This window comes from Perca fluviatilis, chromosome 6 (genome assembly GCF_010015445.1).
Source record: "Perca fluviatilis chromosome 6, GENO_Pfluv_1.0, whole genome shotgun sequence".
Classification (NCBI taxonomy): Eukaryota; Metazoa; Chordata; class Actinopteri; order Perciformes; family Percidae; genus Perca; species Perca fluviatilis.
Genome location: NC_053117.1, coordinates 31,766,515 through 31,794,357, shown reverse-complemented (window position 1 = coordinate 31,794,357; position 27,843 = coordinate 31,766,515). Strand labels below are relative to the sequence as shown.

The 27,843-nt window shown below is 38.8% G+C and overlaps 1 protein-coding gene across 2 annotated transcripts in view; it reads right to left on the bottom strand.

Moving 5' to 3' along the window:
- The window catches only part of dmrt1 (doublesex and mab-3 related transcription factor 1), a 32,162-nt gene extending 8,096 nt beyond the window's left edge, over nucleotides 1–24,066 (bottom strand). Inside the window, exons 1-4 of one of the 2 annotated variants that reach the window (XM_039804489.1) lie at nucleotides 23,663–24,066; nucleotides 22,337–22,511; nucleotides 20,264–20,421; nucleotides 13,143–13,335 (exon numbers count right to left, since the gene is read on the bottom strand). In XM_039804489.1, the coding sequence (XP_039660423.1) occupies nucleotides 13,143–13,335; nucleotides 20,264–20,421; nucleotides 22,337–22,511; nucleotides 23,663–23,881 (745 nt within the window). In that variant the 5' untranslated portion in view covers nucleotides 23,882–24,066. The remainder of the gene's footprint in view (nucleotides 1–13,142; nucleotides 13,336–20,263; nucleotides 20,422–22,336; nucleotides 22,512–23,662) is intronic. The other variant, XM_039804490.1, reaches the window with a different exon arrangement.
- Between the last annotated feature and the right edge of the window lie 3,777 nt (nucleotides 24,067–27,843).

The following is a 27,843-nucleotide window of genomic DNA, read 5'->3' as shown; positions in this document are numbered from 1 at the left end:
TTTGCTTCTCTCATCTACATGCAGCAGTTCCCATTTTTGCAAACCATACATAATTACAAAGAAAAATATTACTGAAAATGCGCTTCAGGTGTTTGGATAGGTCAGGAGGCACTTTACAGTACAGCCCTCAAAAAGTTGCCGCATTCTTTGTGGTTTGTTGTGTTTTACACAACATTTCCATGAATCATGGATGTGTTGATGACATAAATGAGGAAAAATTAGAGGACTTAAGGAGACGTGATGTTGAACTACGGTGGGATTGGACACTCCAGCGGAATCTGGTCCGGGAGTGGCGATGCGCTCAAGACGGGCATTTATTACTTTGCCGCATCCCAGACAGCTCCCGCTGGCGTGCGCCAGGCAAATCCGCCGTCATAATAGCAATCCACCTCGGAACAAGCGGGCCTGCTCTTAAAGGGAAAGTGAGATGACGCTCTGATTGGTTATTTTCACGTTACGCCCAAACCACACCTAGCTACTTCAGACCAACCCATTTTAGATTTGCGTCGGGCGCAAGAGTCATTTATCCCACCGGCATAATAGCAAGAGCGCCTGAGATCCGCCCACAAAGCTACTTGCGTTTTGCGTTTGATACTTGCGTTTCAGATCGTTAAAATAGGGCCCATAATCTTTTAAGTAGTAAGTTAGCTAACAGTTGCCAATTTACACATCCAGCAGTTACAGAGAAACATAATTTATTTGGAGTTGTGTTTCTGGCCACCTGATGAATGTAAAGTACGTTTTTTTCTCTAATATACTTTTAGTGAAATATTGAATTTGATCTCTTTGGGATTCAAACAATTATTTTAATGAAACCATCTGAAGAGTTTAGAGGGGAAAAGTCCTGTCAACAACTCATAGACATCTGAGACAAGACAATGTGGCCAAACTAGACCAGCTTTGACTAACTGCATTTTAGAAGCTGACCACGTTTTTGTGTAAAAAATGTAAAATCTTAAATTGAGCTGTTAAATACAAAAAAAAAGTACATTCTTTCCCACTGAAATCTAGTGAAGTAGAAAGTAAAAAAAAATAGAAATACTTAGGTTAAGTACCTCAAATTGTACTTAAGTACAGTAAAAAGTTACTTTCTACCACTGCCAATGACACCTAAAACCATAGTATCACAGCAATGCTTTTGGGAACAAAACCTTTGTCACTCGTAATATGAAGTTGTTGAGTTTTTGGCACCAACTTCACCAACATGTTGAAGTTTGTTTTAAAGGTCTTTAGACACCTAACAACTGCCAACTCCAGTCCCACAATTTGAATATGAGTTTTCAGCTGTTATAGTACAATTCTGACACTGTATGTTACAGTTGTGAGGGGTAATAATTATCTCCTTGTGAACACCATGAAAAGAGAAGCTCTTGTGTAATACAGTCTATTTTCAGGTTCAGGCTGTGTCCAAAAAGTTGCTTGTTACAAGACCAACTTTACCTGCTGGTGATGTTGAAAGAGAGTTTATTCTGCTGAATGAACTTTTGACCTTTTCCCAGTCACTCAGCGCTCTATATAAGATTTCCAAACTATTAAACAGTCTTTGTGTGGAATAACAAAAGGAAGCTTTTTTTAACCTCCCACTTGTCCTGTTAAGAGAAGGAGGGAGGGAGTGAATGAAGGTGCAATCATTTCTGCTGCTGCCAAAGAGGGGAACAAAAGCCCAGATGTGAGAGGAGATGGTAATTCAGTCTGATGAAGCGGGGATAAGCTCTCTCTGTGGGTTTCATACTCTACACTCATCCACCGTACACAAGGGTCATAGGGGTAGATAACACTTAAGTAAACACACACAGGCGTGCGCGCACACACGCATGCATGCACGCACGTACGCACACACCCACACACCCACATTTCTGCATTAACTATGATTTGAGTTACTGTACTGAACTTTTTGCTCTGACAATGACTATAATGACTGATTATGTATTTGATCTTAAATATAATACATGGAAACATCCATTTTTTTGCGCACTTTTGAAGTGAGGCTGTTCAATATTTGGACTCCGCCTTTTTGTTCAAATTAATATAAATCTTAATGCTACCACCAGCATACAGTGATATGTTAAACAGCAGTGTGCTTCCAACTTCGTAGTAACAGTTTGGTGAAGGCCCTTTTCCTGTTTCAACATGACAAATACCCCCATACACAAAGCCAGGTCCATAAAGAAATGGTTTTTGCAGTTAAGTTTTAAAAGAAGTTGAGAGATGTATGAAACAGTAATTTCATGTACGTTAATAAGGACATTAATGATAAATTCAATATATTTACACACTTGCTACAGAGCTAGCTGCATGTTATTGTAGTTAAACCACAAGGTGATTTTGAACACAATGTGACATCAAGTATGAAAGTTTGACAAAATAATCTAAACTAAAGGTCCATTTAGCCTTTCCAGAGCATTCAACCATGTCTTACAGTCTAGAAATTGCTCAGTGTGACAATATTCAATGCACAACCTGCAAGTTACCAAAAAAGCAATCACCTGTGTGAATTTGTCAGTGCTGTGAGGGACAAGAGCACTTAGTGGAGGCTATCATCATGGGAACAAAAATTCAATCTTAGAAATGAAGAGTTGCTTGTCACATGACAAGGTTGGCCTGGGATTAAATGTCTCCCATTAAAATGATACGAGCTGTGTCTAAAGAAATCAGCCCTGGCCAGTTTGACAGGGTCCCATGGGTGTCCAACTGAGGACGACCCTTGTAGAGATGGACGCTCTCCTCTCTAGAAACGATATAGGCGTCTGGCTCCTCATCATCAGGCCAGCAGCACGACTTAATGGCCCAGAAAGCTCAGTCAAAGAGCAGACAGGCTTTAAATTCTGAGCACTGAACAGTGGAGGCTCATGCCCCTCAGCTGATGTTCACAACGCAGACCTTCACCCTCAGTTTCAAATCACTGCTCATATCTGACTTTTTTTGAATGACTCCTAATTCTGCAAAACATTTATGATGAAACCGATGTCTGATGACAAAGGAAGTCACTGCAATGCCTAAAAGATAAGGTATCCATTGTTTCCAAAAACCATGAAAGTCTGCACCAAAATAAGCAGTAATCCGCCCAACAGTTGTGGAGATATTTCACCCTGAACTACAAATATCAATCAAGGCTTCATCTACTGGGCACCATGAATTTCGGTTCCACAATCTTGTGGCAATCCAGATGTTGAGCTAGTTCACTGGATTAGTGAAAATGTTAACTTGCTGGCAGTGTTGGAGGAAAAAAGCAGTCTGTATAGAATTTCCTGGTAATCCATTGAATAGTTGTTGAGATATTTCAGTTTGGAATAAAATGGTGGACCGACCACCAGTGCCATCCCTACAGCCTCGCCACTAGCGTGGATTACAATTTAATTTGGGCATAATTCCATAAATCTTTTTTTGTATAAACATAATTTTAAGCAGACAAGGCTGGACATTTCATAATTTCATCTAATCTGTGTCACATTAAATGATCATCAGCAACATTTTCAGTTGCTGTGTAAAGTAACTTTCCTTCTTAAGAAAAATCTCATTTGGTTTTACTAAAACCAACCAAATGCATTTTCACTTACGAGTTAAGGCTTCTGAAATATTGCTGGTGCTGGTAAAGCAAATGCTACGAGTGCCCACAGGAGACTGTGACCACTGCTCTTACAGTAAGCCTGGTAGTGAAACCTGAGCTACTTCTAATTTCAAGCCACATCAAACACCTTCATCAGAGAACTAAATAAAGAGTCAAATAATAGGTTTTGCATTATCATGAATAAGGACTATTCAAGTTCATGTGTGTGCAAGTTAAATCTTCCACATATTTCTCATTCTTTCATCTCACAAATGAAGAGCTGTTGTGACTATTGTTCAAATGGATGCAGTCTGTTATGCAGCCATTATGGGAGGTCAGAAAACACTTAAATGGTCATTATTGGTTTGCTGTAGAGCTGAAGAGAGAGGAGGGCCGATGCAGGCTGACAGAAGGCATCAGTGTTGGGGTCAAAGGCTAATAAAGCAGAGAGGAACCTTTGCTCCTGCATTGTTAACCAATCTGTCCCCGATGAAGATGACTGCCGAGAGGCGTGACACAGCCCTCGTCCCTATGCTAAATCTCCATCTCGGCTACTGTGCCCCATCAACTCACAAAATGGCCTGTCAGTCTATCGTTCGGCTTTTTGACGTGATCCGTTGAAAAGTTATGGATATGCAATAATGAGTTGAGGCGACCCGATCAATATTTGCGGGACTTTTCTATCATTATGGTTTAAACAAGAGATTAATTGTGAGTCGACAGGGTAAGAAAAATGCCAAAGTAAAGGACACAGGAAGAGTGAAATATATTGCTATGAAAAGAAGGACACCTCCCGCGGGTGCTAAAGCTGCCATATATGTTTATCCAAGTCGTTCAACTGTTTCAGAGAGCTGCCAAGGCGACACCATTCGTCAATCCACGCTGAGCCACCGCCGCTGCTGCTAAGAACAACATAGGGAAAGTGACTGCAAGAGCATGATTAGGTAGGAAAGCACCGTAACTAACCAAGTCTGTTTTGTACAAAGATATCAGCAAAACAACATCAACTTTATTTGTGTAGAGACGCGAGTGTATAAGTAAGTATTTTACATGCAGATTACATTTACATACACACCCTATGCGATAAACATGTTCTCAAATGTTAGGAATTGAAATGTTATATTAGTTTGGACAGACATTTGTCTAAATTGAAGGAGAAAACCCATGAAACCCCTTCAGTTAAGGATATTACTCATTTTTTACACTTTTGTTGAGGGTCAGGGAGGAAGAAAAACCTGGAAATCAGCAAATGACACATACAGTTAGATGAGATCAGTTATCGTACTTCCCATAACGGAGGTCAGGAATTAGAAATGCTGTGATTTGCTTTATTATAAATGCACATTGTATCCTAATTAAAAAGAGCACTGCCTTTTCTTTAACATTGATTCTACCATCTTCTTAGGGGAATATTATCACTACACATTGACACATGTAAGTTACAATATATATTAAATGATATGAAGACCAAATTTCAGTAGGTTTCACCTTAGTGTATGCAGGTCTTGACTGTAACCCCAAAACGCTTAACTAATTAGATGTTTAGGGCAACCTGCGGAGGGCAAAAAAGTCCACAAATATAACACTGCTGCTTTTATATTTTGTGATGGCACAGTAGAATAAAAGGCAACCTAGATAAAGAAATATCAGAATTTCTTTCAAATCTTCTCTTATCTGGATTATACTGTAGTGCCTGGACAATAAAAAGAGAAAGTTAGCGTCATTAAAATATATATTTTGTCAAGCAAATATCTCAAGAGGTATAATAACTTAAGAAACAATCAGTACTTAACTCTGCACATAATGCATTAACAGAAACAAATATACCTACATATGCAGACACAGGACATCAGACAGAAATAAATCACACTACCTTTGATGGTTATATACAAAAGACGGCATAAGATAAAACAGAAGTCAATAGAATCACGTTTCATTTCCCTTCAGGTCCCTCAAAGCTGGACAGTATGTGTGTTAGTGTGTAAGTGAGAGAGAGAGAGAAAAAGAGAGTAAGGGGAAGAGGACATAAACTACACAGTCCCGGCCATTTAATGTCTCTACAGCCCCAGGCCTGTGTTAATGGTGGTGTTGTACAACACATTACAACGGTGCTTGTGCCCTAAGCAGACAATTACACTGGTATTTAGCCCATCCACAGGCCCCAGAGGCTAGCAGGGCACTTAGCAGCACAGCAGGGTGGGGAAGACAATCTGACAGGCACACTACTTTTCCACTGTAACCAAGAACCAGGAGAGACACTCAATCAGCCACACATTCAATAAGGCCCTCCGGGGCCTGACAGGGCCCCAGCAGAGTCACTTTCTCTGCTGCTGGCTCTTACTTACAGATTGAACCAAGTCTTTACTTCAAGTCATTTTCTGAAAAAACTACAAAGAAATTTGAATATTTTCTGAGATTTAACCTACCGGAGAAATCTCTAAGAGTTTATAATGTAGCAACACCGTTCCTTTCAAACTGCAACATCTTGATACATTTTCATGTGTGTAGTGTTTACTGAACTTTATTTGAGAAAAGGGATATCAAGTACTAAAAACTTAAACTGTGCAGTCTGTTTATTGCCACATTGTCTCATCTTTCTCATTAAAAAGAGACATTTTGTAATTTACCAAATGTACAAACCAGCAGGAATATTTTAATGGATGCACAGTGATAAAATCAAAAGAAAATTGATTTATTAATTATGAATACAGTTTTATAAACCTCTAATGTAAAGGGGGAGTTCCAGGGGTTAACTGCACAGGTTCCCTTGTGTTCCATCTTTCCTGTCCAACGTCAACACTGAGCAGAAATTTCATTAGAGCAATCTCAAAAATACTAATAGTAAAAATATATTCAGAATCAGAATCAGAATCAGAAAAGCTTTATTGCCAAGTATGTTTACACACACGAGGGATGTGTCTTGGTATCGTAGGTGCAAATCACATTAAAACATTAAAGCAACATGCACAAACACACCGAGTTCATGCAAGAACCAGAAAATGCCATGCAACCAATCCCAGTGAACACAGTTTTGTTCAGGATTAGGATTTAGGTTAAAACCTGCCTAAATTTGGTTGAAAAGTTAAATTGTTTTCAATGACTGGGCAACATATTATCATTGTTTGAATCAGAATTCAAATGAATATGTTGAAGACGGTCCGAACTTTATTTTGAAATTATGTTGAACAGACCAACTTTAGCCCAGTCTTAATGGGATACGTGAGGTACTACAACTTAATGATGTAAGTAGTAAAAAACTTTACAAAAAAACTATTAATTGTCAAGATTAAAACATTTCATCACAAACTAATAGAGACACCTTCTAGCCTTTGCTTTCCTCAGGTAGCAAAACAACACAGAGGGCATGTACTGAGGTGACATGAAACAGCACTTCCTTTGAAAAGGTCACCTCTTGGGTTAGAAGTACCGATTTGTTTCGGGTTTAATAAATCCAAAAGAGTGAGAGGCCTTTTTGACATCTCCAGAATGAGTCTAGCCTCGAAGTGTGTGTGTGTGTGTGTGTGTGTGTGTGTGTGTGTGTGTGTGTGTGTGTGTGTGTGTGTGTGTGTGTGTGTGTGTGTGTGTGTGTGTGTGTGTGTGTGTGTGTGTGTGTGTGGGTATATGTGTTTGAAGGGACTTCCTTTACTGTTTATTGGTGTGTAAGAGAGTATGTGGGTATGAGTTTTAAGTAATCTGATCTGAAAGCAGGTAAATCCCATTTTACACACGAAACAAAGAAACTTACTGACGCCAATCTCTCTGTCGTTTTTTTACTCCTTTTATTTCAGAGGAGGCGGAGAACCTGAAACGACAAACTTTATACGCAGTAACTCACTTTGGTGTACAGTACAGTATAGATTTAAGCAAGAAAAATCAATAGAATATCATCTAGAAAGATAGTAATGGATTTCTAACTTAATGGGCTCACACAGGTCTATCGATTAGCAGGATTAACATCTGCAATACCTCAACAATCTGATTTGCATTTAAATTACTGTACGCTCCATGCTGACACCAATATAACAAAACAGACAAACGTATAGCCAGCACAGCGGCGCTCGATTTTGAGGTCTGACATTAGTATAAATCTTGTTTTCTTAAAAAAAAAAAAAAAAAAAGTAAGAAGTACGTAAAAGGAAAGTTGCTGTGCTGACAAACTTTGAGCAGTTTTGAATTTTGAAAAAAGTCTAGACAAGGACAAAAAAAGAAAGAACATAAACACAGACAGACTCGGCCTGAAGCTGTCTCCTGTAAGACTGAAACAGCCATAACTCTTTTGGGGCAGCTCATCTGAGCCTCCTTGTGAGGAAGTGGAGCGGGTGTTTGTGGAGAAACAGTGTGTGTGTCTTTGTGTGTGTATATATGGAGGGGAGAGGAGGGGGATGTTGGGAGGGCAGCGAGGTGGGGTGGGAGTGTGATAGACTGCTCTGTCACCTCCCGCTCGGCGATTTACGGCAGCGGGGCTGCTGACGAGCGCGGGGCAGTAAACAGGCCGGCCGGGGGCGTATTTCACAGAGAGCTGGCTTTTATGAAGAACACCAGGATGGTTCTACCCACAGCTCCGCCCGGCCCGCCGTGACGGATGGAGAAAGACGCATGACAAGCTTCATCATTGTTTGTAAATCTTAACTGTTCCCGCTCACTAACTCCAGAAGGCAATTTTGCGGAGACAGCGGGGCCTGCGGAGGGGGAGGGCCGAGAGGGGGGAGGAAGAGGAGGAGAAGGAGGTGAGGAGGGGAAAGGACAGCGTGGCACTCTTGAAGGTTATTTGGATCTCTGTATTTGGCCAACTGATTAGCCCTATCCTGGGAGGGAGATAAATCTGGCGAGGCGCTGTTTGTCAGCCAGGTAGAAGGGGAGGGCAGGTAGGCTCAGAGCTCACAGCTATTTCCTCCTCATGGATGATCTGGAGGTTCACGAAATGTTCGCTCGAAGTAAAACAGTTTAAAGATTAAAAGCAGATGTGGCTAAATTTTGATGTGCTGAAGCAAATGTCAAATTAAATCAATAACCAGGACACTATTCTGTATATTAGCGTGCCTTTCTTACTTTAGCTGGTTTAGGGAGTTGGGAAATTGGACTGCAACTTTACATTATCAATCAACCTACTCATTATTCTGTGAATTAACTGATTAGTCATTTAGCCTCAAAAAAGTCCGAAAATGGTCCGAAAATAAGTGAAAATGTCCAAACCCAAGACGACGTCCTTAAATTACATGTTTTTATCCGACCAACAGTCCAAAATAGTGCTGAGGCATTTAGCTGATTCATCGATCAACAGAATATTTAGAAGGATAATCGATAAATCGTGAAAGTATTTTTTTTAAGCATAAGTGCCAAAACATAAATGGTTCCAGTTTCTCAAATGTGAATATTTGCAAATTTCGTGTTCTTTGATACTTCTACTGCTCTAGGAACTTTTGAGGGACAATTTCATTTATTTATTTTTTACACATTGTAGACTTAATTGAGAAAATAACATATTTAATTTATCTTTAAAAAAAAAAAGAAAAGAAAAAGAACAACAACAACAATAAAGAAAAAAAAGAATGTTTGGTAATTTCTGGGTAAAATGACAAAACAAATTAATTTTCTGTTGCTTGACTTCAATTAATTACTTAACTAATTGTTTCAGCTTTAATTGGAAAAAATAAACTCCATGTAACTCTGGATAAGACCAGCTAAATCAATGTGAAATACAGTAATTCAGCAAGTAATTCAATAACTCAGTAGTACCAAAATAAAAAGTAGAAAAGCTACAGTGCCTTTTTGTAGCCACATTACGTAAGATAAAAAGTTAATTATCTGATGCTCACAAGAACAACATGCTTATAACCCTACAGTTATTTTAACGCAGCTGATAAGATATGAATTAGCCTTGGAACAACATCAAGGACACAGTCCCTTGCACAGAGACAACTGTACAGACAAGGGAAAGGACTAGCCTCCAACATTTTTCACACACAACAACTGTAGACACAGAGGCTCTGATTCATTCAGTCAGTGGAAGCCTCCTGTTTAGATAAGACACACACCCACACACTGGATTTGGCTGTGGTTGTACCAAGTGGGCACCCAATGTTTGGACTGACTGACTCTTTGACAAGTCTTTTGACTAAGTCCAAATCTTTTTATAGGAATGCTATCCTTCAGCTCCCCCATATTTCTACTGCAAAATAATACTTTTTTCTACTTTTCTCTACTGTGGCTGAAATATTTGCCCTTTTCTTATGAAATACAGGATCGATTTACACCTCTATGTCTAAAAAAAGCATTCAAAATGATTGCCAAAAAAGATGTGGTAGTCGCCATTAGCCTGAATCCGTACATGTTCTGTAAACATTAGGCAATATTTAATAGTTCAAAGGTAATACATACTAGGGTGCCTTATTCAAAACGTAATGTTGAACAATTTTTCTCTCTCAGTGTCTCAATTTTGTAATAGGTGCAAAATCAACAAAGAAACTTCTTTGAGTGTACAATGTGAGATTCGTATTGGTCTAATATTTTTGACCTGTTCTAGAATATATATAACTGAGACTTGGTTAATTTCAGATGTTCAAAATACTCTTCATCCCTGTCCTGTCATATACAATCAGCTTTGATTTTTCAACATATTAAAAAAGGATATATATTTAGGTTAAAAAGAGAAAATCACTGTTTAATTAAAACATACAGAAAACCTTTGTGTGTTGCAAGTATATAGTGCTCGTTTTTAAGGGGTCAGAATGGTTGTAAAAAAAAACACAGATTTAAGCAGTTTGTTTCTCTGGTGTTAAGTCGACACCAAATGTGGGACCACCCGCTGAGAGTGTTGTTATCTTGTAATGGAGCATGGAGAATCACGGCAGGAGGCTGACGTGGGACCCTCACAGGAAACGAACAGGTGAAAGTAATAAACAAATACAGGTACGAGGGGAGATGCGTGGGTCTTTAGGTTTGGGATGCTGGTGTTTACAGCAGTCTACTTTACTATAAGAAGGATGTTGACGTTGTGCTAATGACGCTCTTCCTCTATGTCCTTTATAAATGAGTGATAATCTACAAAACCACTGTTGTTTAACAAATCAACTTCATCTTTTAAGTCCTGAAAATAAATTATCTTTTTGTTCTAGTCCCACACAGATGGCTACACAGAAAATACTTTGTGCTGGGGTGCTGGGTGGTAAGATCACTAATCAAACTGCTGTATTTTGATTGTGATTTATTGTTTATCATTAAAGATAATAAATCAGGTTTATTAAACCTTTAGGCTTGTTTTACTCCCATTCAATTCCAAACAAAAGGAGGCATGTTATAACTAACAGGACTGCCTTCTGTCAATCACAACCCATTCATGACAAACTAGTGTAACACCAGAAAGAGTTGGTAATTACAAGAAGAAAAAGATTGATTTTACCATAGGCTGTATAAGTTTTGCACAATTAGGGCTTCATGTAACTGAAAACTATCTCTGCACACCTGATGTGTGACAGGTGCATCTGAGGGCAACTCGAAAAACAGCAGAGTGACTTGCTTGGTGCTAATATATTCATCAACAGCATTTCATTTGAATATGCATATATGCTTTGTAAATTAGCCAATCAGAGGACAACAACAATTAGGACAATTGAAATTGTAATGTCTATGTCCACGACGTTCCACTTCCGGGATTGCTCTGTAGCCACTGGAAATTCCTCCAGATTTCACTATTTTCGGCCGGATGTCCATTACCCTACCGCTTTATTGTGTTGGAGTTTTAAACTCTGGATGATTTCTGAGGACTATGGTTAACTGCACCTCAGATCTCTGCAGGGTAAATCCAGACAGCTAGCTAGACTATCTGTCCAATCTGAGTTTTATGTTGCACGACTAAAACAACTTTTGAACGTACACACGTTCCACCAAAAGAAGTTCCTCCCTGAGGCTATTTTGCAGCGGTGCCGTGGCTCTCCTTGGTGCTTAGCGCTGCCCAAGACGATTGTGATTGTTTTAAAGAAATGCCAACTAACCAGAGCACGTTTTTCTCCCATCCCGGAATGCTGTGTGGACTAGCCAGACACTCCTTTGCAGCACTGTGGAGGAAGGTCTGGCAAAGCGAGACTAGGACAATTGTGGAATGGAGTATAGTATTCTTAAAATATGTTTTAAACATTAGCCTACACCTTCAAAAGGTAAATACAGAAAGTAAATCATAAACTGGAATCTCTAAATGTCATCTTTCATAAATAGAGCACTAAAACAACATCAATTTAACAACCCCAGACTGTCCAAAGGTTAAATAATTAGGCTTAATTGGTTCCTTTACATTGAGTAAACAGTGAGAACAGAATAGTTGGTGTAAGCAGTAACTTCCTGCCTTGCCTTTTTGTAGATGTAGTCTGCATTGGTCTTAAAGTTTATTGTCAATGATTTAAAATAAACCAACAGACAAAGCAAGTGCCCAGGGTTTGTTTCACTTATCACAGCAAATGCCACACAGTACTTGCAAGCCTAGACTATACCCCTCTATAACAACAAACTACTACTACAAGAGTATCTGCAATTTGTGAGTGACAATCATTTGTGAAACAGAATGCCACCATTTGCAATCTGTACTCGCAAAACACCTTTGAAACCTGTGAATGCACCAAAGATGGAGAGAAAATGTCTCACTGAATTGCAATTTAAAATGTATTCATCCTTCATCCTGAAGTGCACTAAAACAAAAATGGTGCACAAAGAAAAACACATTCAAGATTTTAAATCCCCATCATGTTTAGTTTGAACAGGTATGCCAATCAGCCCAGTATCCTCCTTTCTCTCACACTACACTGTGCTGGATTATATCACTCTCATCGTACACTTACATGCATTCCTTGCAAAGTTACATAAATACTTAGCAAAAATAGAAGCATTATGCATTACAGCTACTGGGAAAGACAGAAAATCCAGGAAGCCATGCTCAACTGAGATTCCCATCTGAGATTGGAGGCGTGGAGTGCCAGAAATCTACTGCTGCGTTATCAGAGATCAGTTCTACTTAATCTTTAAATGTGACGAAAAGAAACTCTTTGACAGTTTTGTGGTTGTTTTAAAATGTATTACTTTTTCTGTGACACTGCAATTTATAGTCAAAAGATGTGTGTTTTTAACTTCCATTGATGCCTGTAAATTATATATGGTTTCTGTCATCATTTAAACAGAAAATATAACATAAGATACAAGCAATCTAACTTTGTAGCTTTTCTTCCTTCAGAAATTCTCACTTTGAAAGTTGATGCAACACATGACTTGAACTTGAGTCAGACCTACAGCACATACGCAGTTCTGTATTTGAAGTAAAGTAAAAAAGTATAGTCAAAGCATAGTAAAAGTTTGAAAAAAACCTTCACTTTAGACTAATTTTATCTTATACATTTTATGGCACTCTTGACTTGAGGGCAATCCTCCCTTGAATCTACATAACCGCACTGTTGATAAAGTCTGGGTAAAACTTTATGGGGCCTGAAAACTGTGTGTGTGTGTGTGTGTGTGTGTGTGTGTGTGTGTGTGTGTGTGTGTGTGTGTGTGTGTGTGTGTGTGTGTGTGTGTGTGTGTGTGTGGGTGGCAGTGAGTAAATTTGTGAATTACTCACAGGCTGCCATTGTCTCAGAGCAGTTGTTGTTATTGTTGTTGTTGTTGTTGTCGTCGATGCTGAAGAGGGGTGGCACACAGGTGGTGGAGCCCAGGCCCTGACTCAAGTAGGTGGCTGCTGGGTAGTAGGAATGCATGCGGTACTGAGAAGACATGTTGTGGCTAGACACGCGGCCATCACCATGGGGCATCTGCTTCACAGAAAACACCAATAAATAATTTTACACACAAAGGAGAAACAATTCCCTTAATGTGCTGTATTTCATAGACAACATCCTAATCATCACATTCCTGGAGACCTTGCTAAATCCACCCTTGTTGGGTTTTGGTGATTCTATGTTTGGGTACTTTAAGACTAGAATAGAGCTGCAACTAACAATTATTTTCTTCGTTTTTAGTCAACCAATTAATTAAATGAATTAAAAAGCATTTAAAGGTGCTCTAAGCGATGTTGGGTGACGCCACTTCTTGTTGACGTTCGAAGTATTTTCAAACAAAACGAGGCAAGCTCGCCCCTCCTCCTCATCCCGTCCCGTTCCCTCTCCCTCCCTTCCGTGCTTCCGCGCACTAACCCCCCCCAAATCCTTCTTGTCAGTTATTGGTTGGAACGCTGGAAGACTTTGTTATTGTGAAGTTTGTTATGTTTGGTGTTGCAGGTTGGCCAGTTTGTTTTTGTTGGCGTTAGTGGAGCCTGGGCAAAAAATATTCAATTTAATAATATATATGACAGAAAAGCAGCAAATATTTGCATTTGTGAAACTGAAAATAGAAAATGTTTGCCATTTTTGCTTTAAAAATTACACTATGCCAATCCATTTTCGGTCGATCCATTTTCGAACTTTTTCAGCTCTAAAATAGGGTTAGGGTTTGAAAATGTACAATGCAATATAAACACCTTTGTTCTTTGACCCCCTTCACATAATGCTTGACTGTACAATTCTCCAAATCAGCCATCAGATATTTACAGGCAACACTTTAACAACCTAATCTGCCAGGAAGAAATATAGAGATAAAATAATATATGACAGAAAATAAGTAGTGTTCGAATTCACACGTCCATGTCTTGCTCTAAAAATGAGCTGCAACACGCAGTGCTGGCTTTCTCCAGTCCTCTGAAAACTTTAAAACGAGCTGTCTACTCAGCAGCAAGGCCGCCTCACAGAGGGTTTTCAATTTCACTTTTATGGAATTTGATTTCTGTCAGCCTGTAATATGTCATCCGTATTGTCCACACCATCAATTCTCCGACAGCTTTATAAACTGTTATTTAAGCTACACTCAGCTCTTGTATTAGGCTGTGAAAAATACAATAGAGATTGGACTGGAGTCTTGAAAGTGCACTAAGCTTACGGTTTGCAGGACACATACAGCACCAAACAAAACTGGCTTGGTAAAAGTTGCTCACAAAAAGGCAAGTTTTGTTTTGTCGTGCTTATAGAAAAGGTTTATATCTCTCTATCTACGATTTGGGTGGGTCATGGGTTTTTTTTCAGTAAATTATAGCAACATCAACCATGTCCGGTAACATTATCTGCTGAAATACCTCTAAAGTGAGTCTATTACTACCACTTTCTCTTCTGTGTTCAAGCGGCCAAAGGCTAAAGCAAAACACTGTTTCCTGGGAGTGTTCATCACTTCAGATATGCTACAATACTATTTACACATGACATCCTTTCAGTGCTTGTGCTCCACAATAATGTTGGTTTGTGAATGCAATGTTGTTGACATATTACCTTTTGTTTTCTTTTAGATTAACTCTCGACCTTATACAATTGATTGATTGGCTTCATTTTTACACCATGAATGGCCTGTGAGCCACTGTTTAGTGTTCTTACGTTTCTCCCACTGTACTAAAATCATACTGAACAATGACCGCCATATCCAAATTCAACCATACATTTTTGTGTACTGTTACACAAAGAGTATCAGCAGAGTTAGTGGTAAAGGCCAAAACAGTGCATCTGACAGCATACCACATCTATAGGATACAGTTTTTTTGTTTCTCCATTGAAATACATTCAAAGAGGCTTTCTACACATGCAACTCTGTCAGAATTATAGATGACCTCATGATAACTTAGACTTGACGACAAATTACACAGCCAGGTCAGGTTTCGAAATGCATTTTCATGGCACTAAGCAATAGGTAAACAAATGTCAATTTCCAATTTTGGCAGAGGTGAATGGATAGAGTTTAAGTTGTGGGTTGTGGACTGAAAGTCATTATTAGCTACATGAAATTAACAACAACTCAGTAACGCCAGTAATGTAATTAAAAGTAAGAATAACTTCTAAGTGTGCCCTATAGGAAAATTATGGAATAAGTTATAATAAAAACAATATATATGTACTCCTTCCTCCAAACTCACTGGCTAACTTGCTGACTCCTGGGGGGGCTTCCTAACCTCCCTGAGAGGGCCTGTCTCCTTATCTGGCACCATCTCCTGTCTGGAAGCTCTACACCACCCTTATATTATCATCATACACCTGCATGACAGCCAAGCACCACTGAGTGCACAGGAGAGAAGAGGAGGAGGAGGAGGTAGATGGCCTAACACTGATAAAGACCACAGTGTTTCCTTGTGGGAAAAGCTCAAGACCTAGATGACTATATTATGACAATCACCATTGTTACGATTAGCTTGATGATTAAAAGTTTTATTTTAATGACATTTACAATAACAGTTTCAAAGAGGTTGGCAGAGGAAAAAAAAACTACTAACCTAAATCTTCTGCAAACCATCTACTGTAATTGTAAAATGTCAAGTAACTGGTACAAAAACTTTATTATAAACGTATCGCTGTGTATCAGGCACAACACTTGAATGAAACCAACATTAGGCTATTCTAGAGCAAAACAACAAAAAATGTTGTAGGCGAAAATTGCCATAATAATAAAATTAGTTTAAATTAAATAATTCTTAAAAATATGTAAAGTCCACTTTCACTAGATTATTATTATGTTGTTGTTATGACAGAGAAAAGAGCTTCAGAAACTAACAGAAAGTCAATGAGAAACGTCAGCTCTCTGGATAGTGCAGAAAGACCACAGAGATAAGTGCTTTAACAGCAAATATGGAGACAAATCAAAATTGAGTAACTCAAGGATAGTCACTTCAGTTAGGGATGCAAAGATTGAAGTATAACCCATTAAATTGTGGAGGTTTAGGACAGGTAAAGGAGACAGAGGAGACACAAGAAATCTTAATAAAGAGATCTTCTAAAATCTTTTTTTTAACCGGTATAAATGATAATTATTCAAATTTAGGTAATAACAAACATCTCCTTTTATTTCTAAAGAAATATTCCATCGCTTTCTAGTTACAAACTGTGCAACTGTGTGTTTTTTTGGCACGATTGAAACTCATCTTCAAACAACCAGCTCTTCATGCAAATACAAAAAAAGTAGTCCCTGAATTTGAATAAACGTTGCACGTACCCCTCTCAACCTGACAATTTCACTAAAAATATCATAAATCACAAAGGAGGATGGCTAAATTATGCTAAAGAGTGCTAACTGATTAGCATTAATGTGCTCACTTTCTCCTTTGAGCGCTGAGGCATAGCGGCTTGTTCCTCTGCCGACAGACAATACCATTAACCTTTGCAATTCAGGCTCTGCTGTGCGCTGCCAGGTTAGCGGAGGCAGTGACCCCAAAACTAGATGTTGCTATTGGGGAAACGGAGAAGGGGGTGGATAGGAGAGAGCCCGGGTGGACAAATGTTCTTTATAGAAAACAAACCACCTCATCTGAGATCACTGGAGAGTTATGGATCTAATTTGCTTCACGCACAAGCTCATCTCATTTGACACAATAGAGATACATTTAAGCATAAATCAGTGTGAATATACAGATGGGTGAATGAGGGGCCAAGAGTGTGTGTTGGTGGGATGCTAGGTACTATCCACCCAATGTGTCCTACGTTATACCATAAGTGCCAGCATTAAAGCAGACACTCTCATCCATCTCTAAGGAAAACAAAGAAATAAAATGTTTATATAAATCACTTCCAGACACAAAGAAAATTAACTTCTAATGTCCATAAGGTTGCCTACACGTGCATCAGTTACATCACTGTCATATCAAGTGATGCTTTCTCCCTTTTTAATATATAAAATTTGTTTTATTTTTGTATTCTGTAAATCAGTTATTTTATATACCAGGATTATGCATGCCTTTCATCATTGCTGAAACGATTAGTCAGTTAATTCATTTGACAAGAAAATGTATTAATTTTTATAGCGATAAGCAATATGCTAAATATTTGCTGGCTCCCGCTTCTCAAATGTGCTGATTTATGTAGCTGATTTTCATTTGTTTCATTTGTATATTTAAATAAATATTTTGAATTCTGGTAACTTCTGATGGCTAAATGATTTATAAATGAATACAAAATAACAGATTCATTGATAATAATTGTTACTTGCAACCCTAGCTGTGTTCTCTGTCTTCATTTGATAGTTGACAGCAGAGAAAACATGGCGAGAGAATGCAATACAGACACCTAGTTGCAATCAAACCAGTGACATTGTCATTATGTTATGGGTTTCAGACCACTAGGTACCTAGGGCGCCAGTCATTTTAATACATTTTTAATTTAATAAGTACTTTTGATGTCTCTTCAGCTTATGGCTAGGTTTGTTTCAATGGTGAGCGTTAACTGGTATAAACTGTTTATTGGAACTTTGAGGTGTCCTGATCATGTTTACAGACATCTGTAAACCAATCAGAAAAAACTACTTTTTAAAGGTATTAGTTTGATTTATTTACACAACAACAATCCTGTAAAGTATGGAGGTGAGCGCCTTGCTCATGGACACCTCGGTTGTCATTGCTGAGGCAGCTGACAGCCAGATGTTTAATCCAGGTTCATAAAATGGTATCTTCCGCTAACAAGCCTGTTTCTCCAACTTTACAGAAATCAGGGACCTCTATTTTCAAAGTGTATGCATATCCAAAGGTATTTGCTGTCATGTGTAATGATCATTAGAGAGAAAAATGATTTTGGTGTTACTTCGGTGCTACTTTCATCCCTTTCAGTTGAGCATGCTGATTGACGAGTTTCATTTTACTGTGACAAGTTATGTGATGAGGTAATAGAAAGTAAGTTTTGTTCATGCTGAGGTGATTCCTAGCTACGAAGCTTATCTTCTGTTTCTGTGGAATGAAGCAGCTTGGATGTAAAGTTCCCCCTCTAACACACACACACACACACACACACACACACACACACACACACACACACACACACACACACACACACACACACACACACACACACACACACACACACACACACACACACACAAACACACAAGCGACACCAGTCCGTCACTTTCAACACAGAGCGGAGAGGTTTTCGGCTCTATGTTTTTTCTAACTCTTGAATATGACTTGTGTTAACTGTACTGTACCATCTCTGAGACAGGACAGATGTTAAACAGATGTGACTAAAATTCAGCCTTTTAATTACAATACTTTATATTGCAAAAGTATTAGTTTTTTTTTTACTTTGTTTGTATTTTACAGTGCTGGGTTGCAATGGTAGTTGGGTTTGGGTTGAACTTAGTTCATATCTGTCTTCTAATAAATCTCAACCAAATTAAATTATGACCTTCGGAAAAACAGGATGGGAAAGTTGCAGAAAATCTGTATTTGCTTTCTGTACATCTGAAGTTTTCAGGTAAATGGTCAATAATATATTCTTATTATTATTTTTCATTTAAATGCAGTACTGTATACTGATTTGAGAAGATATTTATTGTCACATAATGGTCTGCTTCAGAGGCTTTTCCACCATGACAACAATGAAGTTATACTGAAATGTCTCTTGAAATTAAATGGAACGATTTTAAATATTCTAAGCAGGTTAAACAAAAAAACAGTTAAGCTCTAGCTACAGGTTGAGTTTAAGGTATGAGGACAATATAAATAAGATTATAAATTCTAGTTAAAGCTACAGTGCGTAGTTTCTGTCTCCCCCATGAGGAATTCTAAGTAATGACAACAATTCTGTCAGTGCATCCACATGACACGTGTCATCCCCTCCTCCACACAGTTGCTACGTAGCCAAGGAGAACACGGAGGATTAAAAAAACATGATGGACTCTTCAGAAGAGGTAATTATCTTTACTCGGGTTTCTGCACGTGAAAGTCGCCGGACGATACCAATTTGTAAACACAGCCATGCTGAGAAATACAGAGAGAGTTTTGTGCAGCCGATAGTCTTAGGCCGGCTTCACACTGGCTGCGTGGCGTGAGCGTGGCGTTTCTGTTGCGTGGCGGCTGCGTGGATTTTTCTATGTCTTTGCACACCAGAAACGTGTCTGTACACATGTATGTTTCCCATTGATTTACTGCACTCAAGCAGTAGTATACTTCATGTTAAACATTAAATACATACTGATCTGATTACAGCAAAGACAACGTCGGCAGTATTGACGGCAAAATAGGCTACAGAATATTTCGTTCTGTATTGACATGTGCAATATTTGAAAATCAATAATTATTTTTTATTTTTTTTTAATTACATTAATGTCAAAACCTAGAGACTTTCAAACATTAACATGTCATTTATTAATATCTATTTGTGTCAAAATGACATATAAACATCTTTTTGTATTCTATTTTGCCGCGTGAAAAATAGGCGTCGGTCCTATTTCTAGCATGCACGTGTTTTCGACGCCTTAGATGTGCGTGTCACGCAGGCAGTGTGCAAGCTCTAACCTGTTAACATGGGAGACGAAATAAAAACAGACACACCACGCAGCTGACACACTCTAACCACGCAGGCAGTGTGAAGCCGGCCTTAATGAGCTTTGTATCAACTCATTTGGCAATGGCTTGAATGCAACGGACGTTCATTAATATATAAAAAGTTACACACTAAAGCTTTAAGGCACACAGACATGCACACGCACAAATTTGCCCTGCTGTGCTCGCCCACAGTTGGTTTAAAACAATGGCACAATAACCCTCCCTTGAGGCAAGTTGAACAGACATTGCAGGTAACCAACCAACAAGCAGGACCAGCATGTAAAATACCTAGTATGAGCCATTAAAAAAGGCTTCAAATAGAGTTTGACTGTTTGATAAACAGCAGACTGGTTATTACTAATCACCTGGTATTGCTGGTAGTTGTAGAGGTTGCCGTAATAGGTGGGGTAGCGGGAAGGCTGGTAGAAGTTGTAATAGGAAGTTTCCAGCAGCAGGTCTGCCGATCCCTCAGTATGAGCGCGGGCACCAGCTGACGGGCTGGGGGACAATGCCGAGCGACTCCCTAGGCAGACACGCACATGGAGGAAAGACAACAAATAAGACAAAGATCTTTTCAGAGGCTAAAGTATGTTTAGATAATTATCACATTTGAAATAAGAATCTGAGGATTGCATTTATGTAATAGAAATGTTTTTTTGTAAAACTAACCCTGGTTTTATGAATTATGCATCCAACAGCAGAGCTCAAGCTCTAGGTTTTTATTTTCCCAGCTGAGTCTTTGCTGATGCTGAAAACCAATCAATCAACAATGAAAACGATCTTCAAAGATCCATTCAACCTAAACAGATGTAGGCTTGCACTAGATATTTTAATCAAGTATTTAATAGGAAAAGAAGACTTGATCTTTACAAGATGTGTCTGGTCAAGTCACCCATAGTTCAAATTGTGATCAACGGCACCATCTGCAGGTGGCAGGTGTTTTTGACGTCAAATTTGCAGACCTAACACAACACACCATCATTACAGGAATGTGGGTTGCCCTATCAGGACGAATATGACCGTCATCAACATCATCATCATCATCATCATCATCATCCCTTGTTCTTTCCTTATCAACAAGGCCACATTCTTCTCAGGCAGACCCTGATCCTTCGTTTTTACACAATGAAGACTCTGTGCACCACTGAAGCCAAAGATAATGACATTTGTTGTCCCTGTTCTAATTCTTGTCATCAGTGAATCACAGAGTGCTTGACTCCTTTTTCCAGCTCAGTCTTTTCCTCTCTGTTGCCAAGCCAAAGACCCATTATAACATGAACACAAAGCAGAAGACATGAGCAGCCTTGACCACAGTCATATTCCACCTCCTAAAATTTGCTATCAGTCCGACAGGGAACACGATATCTGTGTCTGCCTCCCCACTGCCGCCAAGAAAGACATCAAGGATGCCCTTTTATGATGCTGCCACCAAAATCAACTTTAATTTTCTCTTATTTTCCCATGAATATGTCTCTTATTAGGTGTATCTATAAAATAATTCTGTCCTGCGGACATTTTAATGTTTTATTGTGCACTTAATTCAGTCTTTTTGACCCTGAAACAGAAAATTACTATTTAAAAGTGATTTCTAGGTACATATATAACTCACCAAATAAGTGATTGAAAAGAATGTGCCTTTGTTGCCTGTTATAGAAAAACATTTGCAATTTTAGTTTACAGTGATGGAAATTTTCTCGACAAGAAACTGTCAAAATAAAATGGTTTTACTTGACCATCTATAGAAAGCCAACAGATTAAAATAATCTTCTGAATTCTTCTGAATTTAAGATTGTCAATAGGTCAATTGTATAGACTTAAGAGCAGCTTGGTAGTTTAGAAAAATAATTCGTAGAAATTATTTAATTAAAACAACAACTTTTAAGGGGTATCCCGGAAGCGTGTCTTGAGTCAGCTGTTCACTGGGATTTCAAGGACAACGGAAAAGGACCAAATCTATCAGTCCACAATCTATGAAATGCATTTCAACATACAACGAATTCACTCAAGTAAAACAAATCCACAATTCATAAACACTGGCAATCCTTTGCTCTGATGCTGCTTTAAATAGCTAGAATTAATGTTTTACAAAAGTGGTTCGCATATAATATACAAAATATATATTCTAACACAGTACATTTAATTATGATCTTTTGTCGGTTAACATTGCACACACCCATCAAAGGTATCACTTCATGTTGCTTCTCTTCATTTTAGCCTTCAACAGTAAGATCTCTGTGAAAACTACAGCGTGCATTCTTTCTAAATCTGTTTACCACTTCAGCTTAATGTCACCAAATAATTTTTACATACTTCCCAGAGCTGTTGTTTGGACACAGTGACTCACCTGTCCAGCTGTATAACCAGCTGTCAGCTACATTAGTAGTGTGTCACACATGAGAGGCAGGACAGTAAGTGAATAGCAGTTGGAAATACCGCACCTGTGACAGCATGAGAAGAAGTAGAGGTACTGGTTGGAGTTGGGGATCGTCCCTCCAAAGAGAACAAGCAGTCTGCTCCAGCTTCATTTTTTACCATCACCTCAGGGCCAGTCAGAGACACCGGACTACAAATCCCAAGCTCCTCCTCCTGAGCCTGCTGCCGTCTCAGGGCGACCTGGAGGGGAGGAAAGGAGATAAAAAACAAAACATTACCCTTACCATATCAACTGACTGAATAATGCAAAGATAATGCTCCAACATAAGAACTTTACCCCTTGGTTTACTACTATGCTGACTATGTGTTATAGTTCTTTATGTTGTTTATTGTTTTCTAACTTACAAAACAAAGCAGTGTGTATTAAATTGATAGGACTGATGTCATATTCATATCATGGAATTGCTACACATGGAAATTAAGTCAATATATTTGTGAAAATTAAATTATTAGTATATTATATGAGTGCAGCAATACCAAGACACCAATACACAGGTTGTGCTTCACTTGCAATACCAATGTACAACTTATTACCACGTGCTATCACTGTATGTACTTAGGGTTAAAGTTAGGTCTAGGGCTGAAACTATTAATAAATAAGTGCATGACAAAAATTATCAGAAAATATTTTTGATTGGTTCACTTTTCAAGCAAAATTTCCAAACATTTTCTGACACCAGTTCCTTAAATTTGAGTATCTTCTGTTTATCTATTTTACATCATTGCAAATTAAATCTCTTTGGGTTTTGGACTATTAATTGGACAATACGAGTAATTTGAATATGTAACAATGGCTGTTTCAAAAACAGTTAACATGTTAAGTTACTTCAATTTACCTATAAAAAGTTACAAAGTATTTTATGGGAAAAGTAGCTGCTCTATATATATTGTAGCCTAACCATTGCTTAAAATATATTTATTAACTGTCTGCTGTAAGCAACAAGTGTAACAATACTCATGAAACATACCTAACACACATTAACAGTTTATAAAGTTATGTAGGCTAGCCGTGCAGCTGTTTTTTAAGCTAATGTTCACGCTAATCAGGTTGACCGTAGGTTGCTTTGACATGTCGGTAATGTTAGCTACACAAATAAAAATTAAGAAAAACATCTGAAGTAAACACATCCACACAGGTTAAAAAGTATACAAATATTGAATTAAAATATTTTACAAACAATTACATTGTTGTATTTCCTGTTTCACACCGTAGAAACTATTTGTTTTTATAGCCACATCTTGATGTTTAAAAGCTTTTCAGCTGAGCTTAAGCTAACGTTAGCTGCGCGCTAACCGGTTAAAATAATACATTTTTAAAAAATAACGGTTACCTGGGCCGCCATGACTCTTTGCCTCTCAGCTATCAGTTTGCATTTGGGACACTGACAGTCCCTCCAGTTGCAGAAGCGCTTGTGTCCCTTCAGAGGAGACACGTAGCCATGGTTCCTACACCGGGAGCACTTGGGCATTCTCGGGGGTTTCTGGCCTTTAGATGGGGACAGAGGTCCGGTGCACTCCGGCACCTGCTTGCTCTGCTTGTCCTTACTCATGTCTACTGGAATAATAAAACCTCAACAAAAAACTAAACTACCCAAGAACAACAAAAGTCAGACTTTAGCAACTAAAGGGTTCGTCCCAGCAGGCTCGGCTGGTTAAAGCCCTGTACTGGTGCCACGATAGAGGCTATAAGGTCACCGTCCCTCCCCGCCCTGCTGCTGTGACTTGTGGGAGGAAACAAGCTGGACGCGGGGGAGAAAGCTGGCAGGACATAGCATCACTTTGCTGCACTCACTGACTTTTTTTTAATTTATTATTATTTTTACACTTATTTCATTTAAAAATGTAATTCGAGTATAAACCCCTTGAGATCCACCATCTGGTTTTCAGAGCGGTCCTCAGGCCCAATATATGAAGTTTAGAAACATTTAAACATAAATATTAATATTAATGATAATTAATTAAACAATCCAACAACACAACAATAAACATAGTAACATGTTAGACATACGGGCTCTCCCTACATCCTAAAACCACACATATCTGCTACAAGTCATCTATGTGCAGCTATGTCTTCCACGAACCATAGGAAAAACTGCCCATATTATGTTATTGGATTATAATGCATTATGATGCATTAATGTGATCATCACTTTGATGTCGAAACTGCAGATGGTTAACTACTTTGTATAGCCTACTGCTGTGTAGCTTGAGAATTTACCCACAAGTACAAATAAAGTTTTATAAGTTCTGATATTACATCATAATTCGTCTGTTGATTATGGTTGTATGATTGTAAACAACCTGCTAATTTGCTTGCAGATTGTACAAGACTCTCTGATTATCATATATGCTAAGTTAACTTGATCTCAACTCCTGTTGCCCTTTCTGCAGGTGGCCGGTTCAAGTCCCCATACAAACCAAGTATGGAGTGTGGACTGGGAGCTGGAGAGTGCCAGTTTTCCTCCTGTGCACTGTTGAGGTGCTCTTTGAGCAAGGCACTGGACCCCCAAAACTGCTCCAAGCCAAGGGCGCCATAACATGGTTGACCCGACCCCCTGAATTGCATGTGTGTGCTGTGTGTATAAAGAGAGGTATGCGTAAGACATTTCAACTGCCAATTAGGGTGAATAGTGGTAAAGTGGGATACTTTCTGAAAATGTACCTTCTACGTCATTTTTAATTATGATCCAAATGTCTTAGCCCCTCATACGATACTATTCTAAATAGCTTAAGAGCTCTACTATACTATACAGAAAAAAAAGAAAGAATCATTAAACACAGGATGGATGACTCTTCCTCAAACACACACTGACCCAACACCAAATTTTTCCAGGCGCTACAGTCAAACTGGGACACCTTTATTGGCAAAGTGGGACACTTAAAACCCATTCAATTGTCACTGAATGAACGAACTAGGTACACAATAGTAACCCATAAAAGTATTGTTAACAACAAAAATAATAATAAACATTTAATTTTTGGAAGCATGGGTGCAGATACAGCAGATTCTTTCCTCGGCCTTCTTGGGATCATTGTTATCGCTATATCTTTAATGGCTGTCCCAGTTTGCCAGTAACACACTGTCCCTGGGACAGAGTCACAATTCTAATTCACCATTATATTCCATAAAAAAATATATGACACTTACAAACCATGCATTAGTTGTTGTTTTTTTTTTATAACCTTAACATTGTTCACCTCAGAACCCTATGTCATTGTACTTTCCATCCCGATTCACTGGTGGGTTGTATGAATATAGTGTGCCTTGCCTCCGGAAGTGTGGTCATAGCCACATATCCTAATTTTTTTAATCTCATACTAGTTTATAATGAGCTCAGTGTTGATTTTTAGTAATGGAAGTATAAACAAGGAAAGATAAAAACGGTGAAGCTTTAAAACTGTCCTACTTTACCATTCCTTTATGTGGATTGACAATCAAAAGCTCTGTTTCTCTTTCTTTTTTCTTGTGTCTATGGTACTCAATTTATAATAGCCAGCAGTAGCCCTGTGGTATCCCCCTGTGGTTGTAGATATGCTGTAATATTCGAGTAGCATTCTACTAACATATATTTACTGTAGCCCTTATTTTTTCATTATGCTACGTGGTGAATTAATACTCTCTTATTAAATTACAAGGCTTGACTGAGCTTAAACTGAATTAACCTCCACACTGGTCACTTAATCAGCCAAGTGGATTTATGGGCAGGGAGTGAAGTGAGGTGAAAAACACAAAAGGGACCCAATTAAAATCCCTGCAGCCAAATAAAGAGGGGATGAAAAGTTACCAATTAAAAAGAAAGCAGTTACACAGTGCTGAATAAATAACTGCTACACTTCATTGGCTAAGGTCCTGGTGCTGTAAGGTAACTGAAAGCAAGGTCACAACACTGAGTTTAATTGCCTCTAGCATATGATAAAAAAGGATAGAATATACGCAGTAATGAAGTCTGTGATTGAACACATAACCTTTCTATTATGACTGCTCGCAGAGCTACCCAGTAACAGCAGTGAAGTCAGTGTGTACCAAATGAAAAGATGAGCAGCTGACATTTAATCACATGAAGGAAAAATGTGGAAACAGCAGAGCTGTAGCATTTTTTTCCTGCATGCACTTCTGCAATACTGACTCACACCACCTAAGGTAGGCTAACCACTGAGTTGGAAATCATTAGGGGGCCATAGGTCATGGCCAGGAATTCTATTATCCTTGACGTTCCACTTCCGGGATTGCTCCAGTGCCGCAGGAAATTCCGCAGGATGCATGTATTTTCACCAATGTCCATTTCCTTTCCTTTGTGTTGTAAATTTAAACTCCGGTGGATTTATGAGGACTATGGTTGACTGTTCCTCAGATCTCTGCAGGGTAAATTGAGACAGCTAGAATATCTGACAAATCTGAGTTTTCTCTCCCACGACTATTTTACAGTGGCTCCTTGCGGAGCTTAGCGCCGCCCATGACGATTGTGATTGGTTTAAAAAGTGCCAATAAACCAGAGCATGTTCTTCTCCCATCCCGGAAGCGATATTACAAATCCCACTATGGCCACACCAAGACCCGCCCTTCAATAGCATTTATTGGCCATGCGTCCATGGCAAGGTAACGTAACCCTATTTGTACAGGTCCTATCCCCTGACCAATCGGCTATCCTAACCTTAAAGGTCCCATGGCATCAAAATTTCACTTTATGAGGTTTTTACATTAATATGCATCCCCCCCAGCCTGCCTATGGTCCCCCAGTGGCTAGAAATGGCGATAAGTGTAAACCGAGCCCATGATATCCTGCTCTGCCTTTGAGAAAATGAAAGCTCAGAGGGGCCGATCTGGAATCTTCTCTTTATGAGGTCATAAGGAGCAAGGTTACCTCCCCTTTCTCTGCTTTGCCCGGCCAGAGAATTTGGCCCACCCATGAGAAAGAGAGACATCATGGCTTTCAAACTAGCAAACTGGCTCTAGTGGCTGTAATTCTGCACCAAGGCTGAATTTCAGGAAATAGACTTCAGATACAGTATTAGGGGACCACTAAGGTCTATATAAAAGCATCCAAAGAGCACCATGTCATGTGACCTTTAACCACTCGAGGTGAAATGCCTAACCCCAACCAATCGAGCTGCTTTGTAGGGCGGGTCGTGGCGTGGCCATAGTGGGATTCGTAATGTTGCACCGGAATGCTATGTGGACTAGCCAGACCCTCTTCCGCTCCGCAGCTTGTGGATGGTCTGACAAAGCAAGACTATGGCCAGGTGGCTTAATTTTATAATATAGAATAGGTGATCTTTGTAAACGTAGTCTAATATTAAAGGCATATTTAATTGTGATAAAACTTTATTTTGTAGGATATTAGCCTATGTGTGCCAGTGACAGATGTACGGCTTGAGGAGATGGCTATGCTGCCTATTTTGAGAAAAAATATGTAGAGGTTCATTATCTATTTCTTTTGTATACTTTCAATACACAAACCTGATAACCAACTAGGTTACCAACGAGCCTTTAAATTGTAGCATATGAAACATT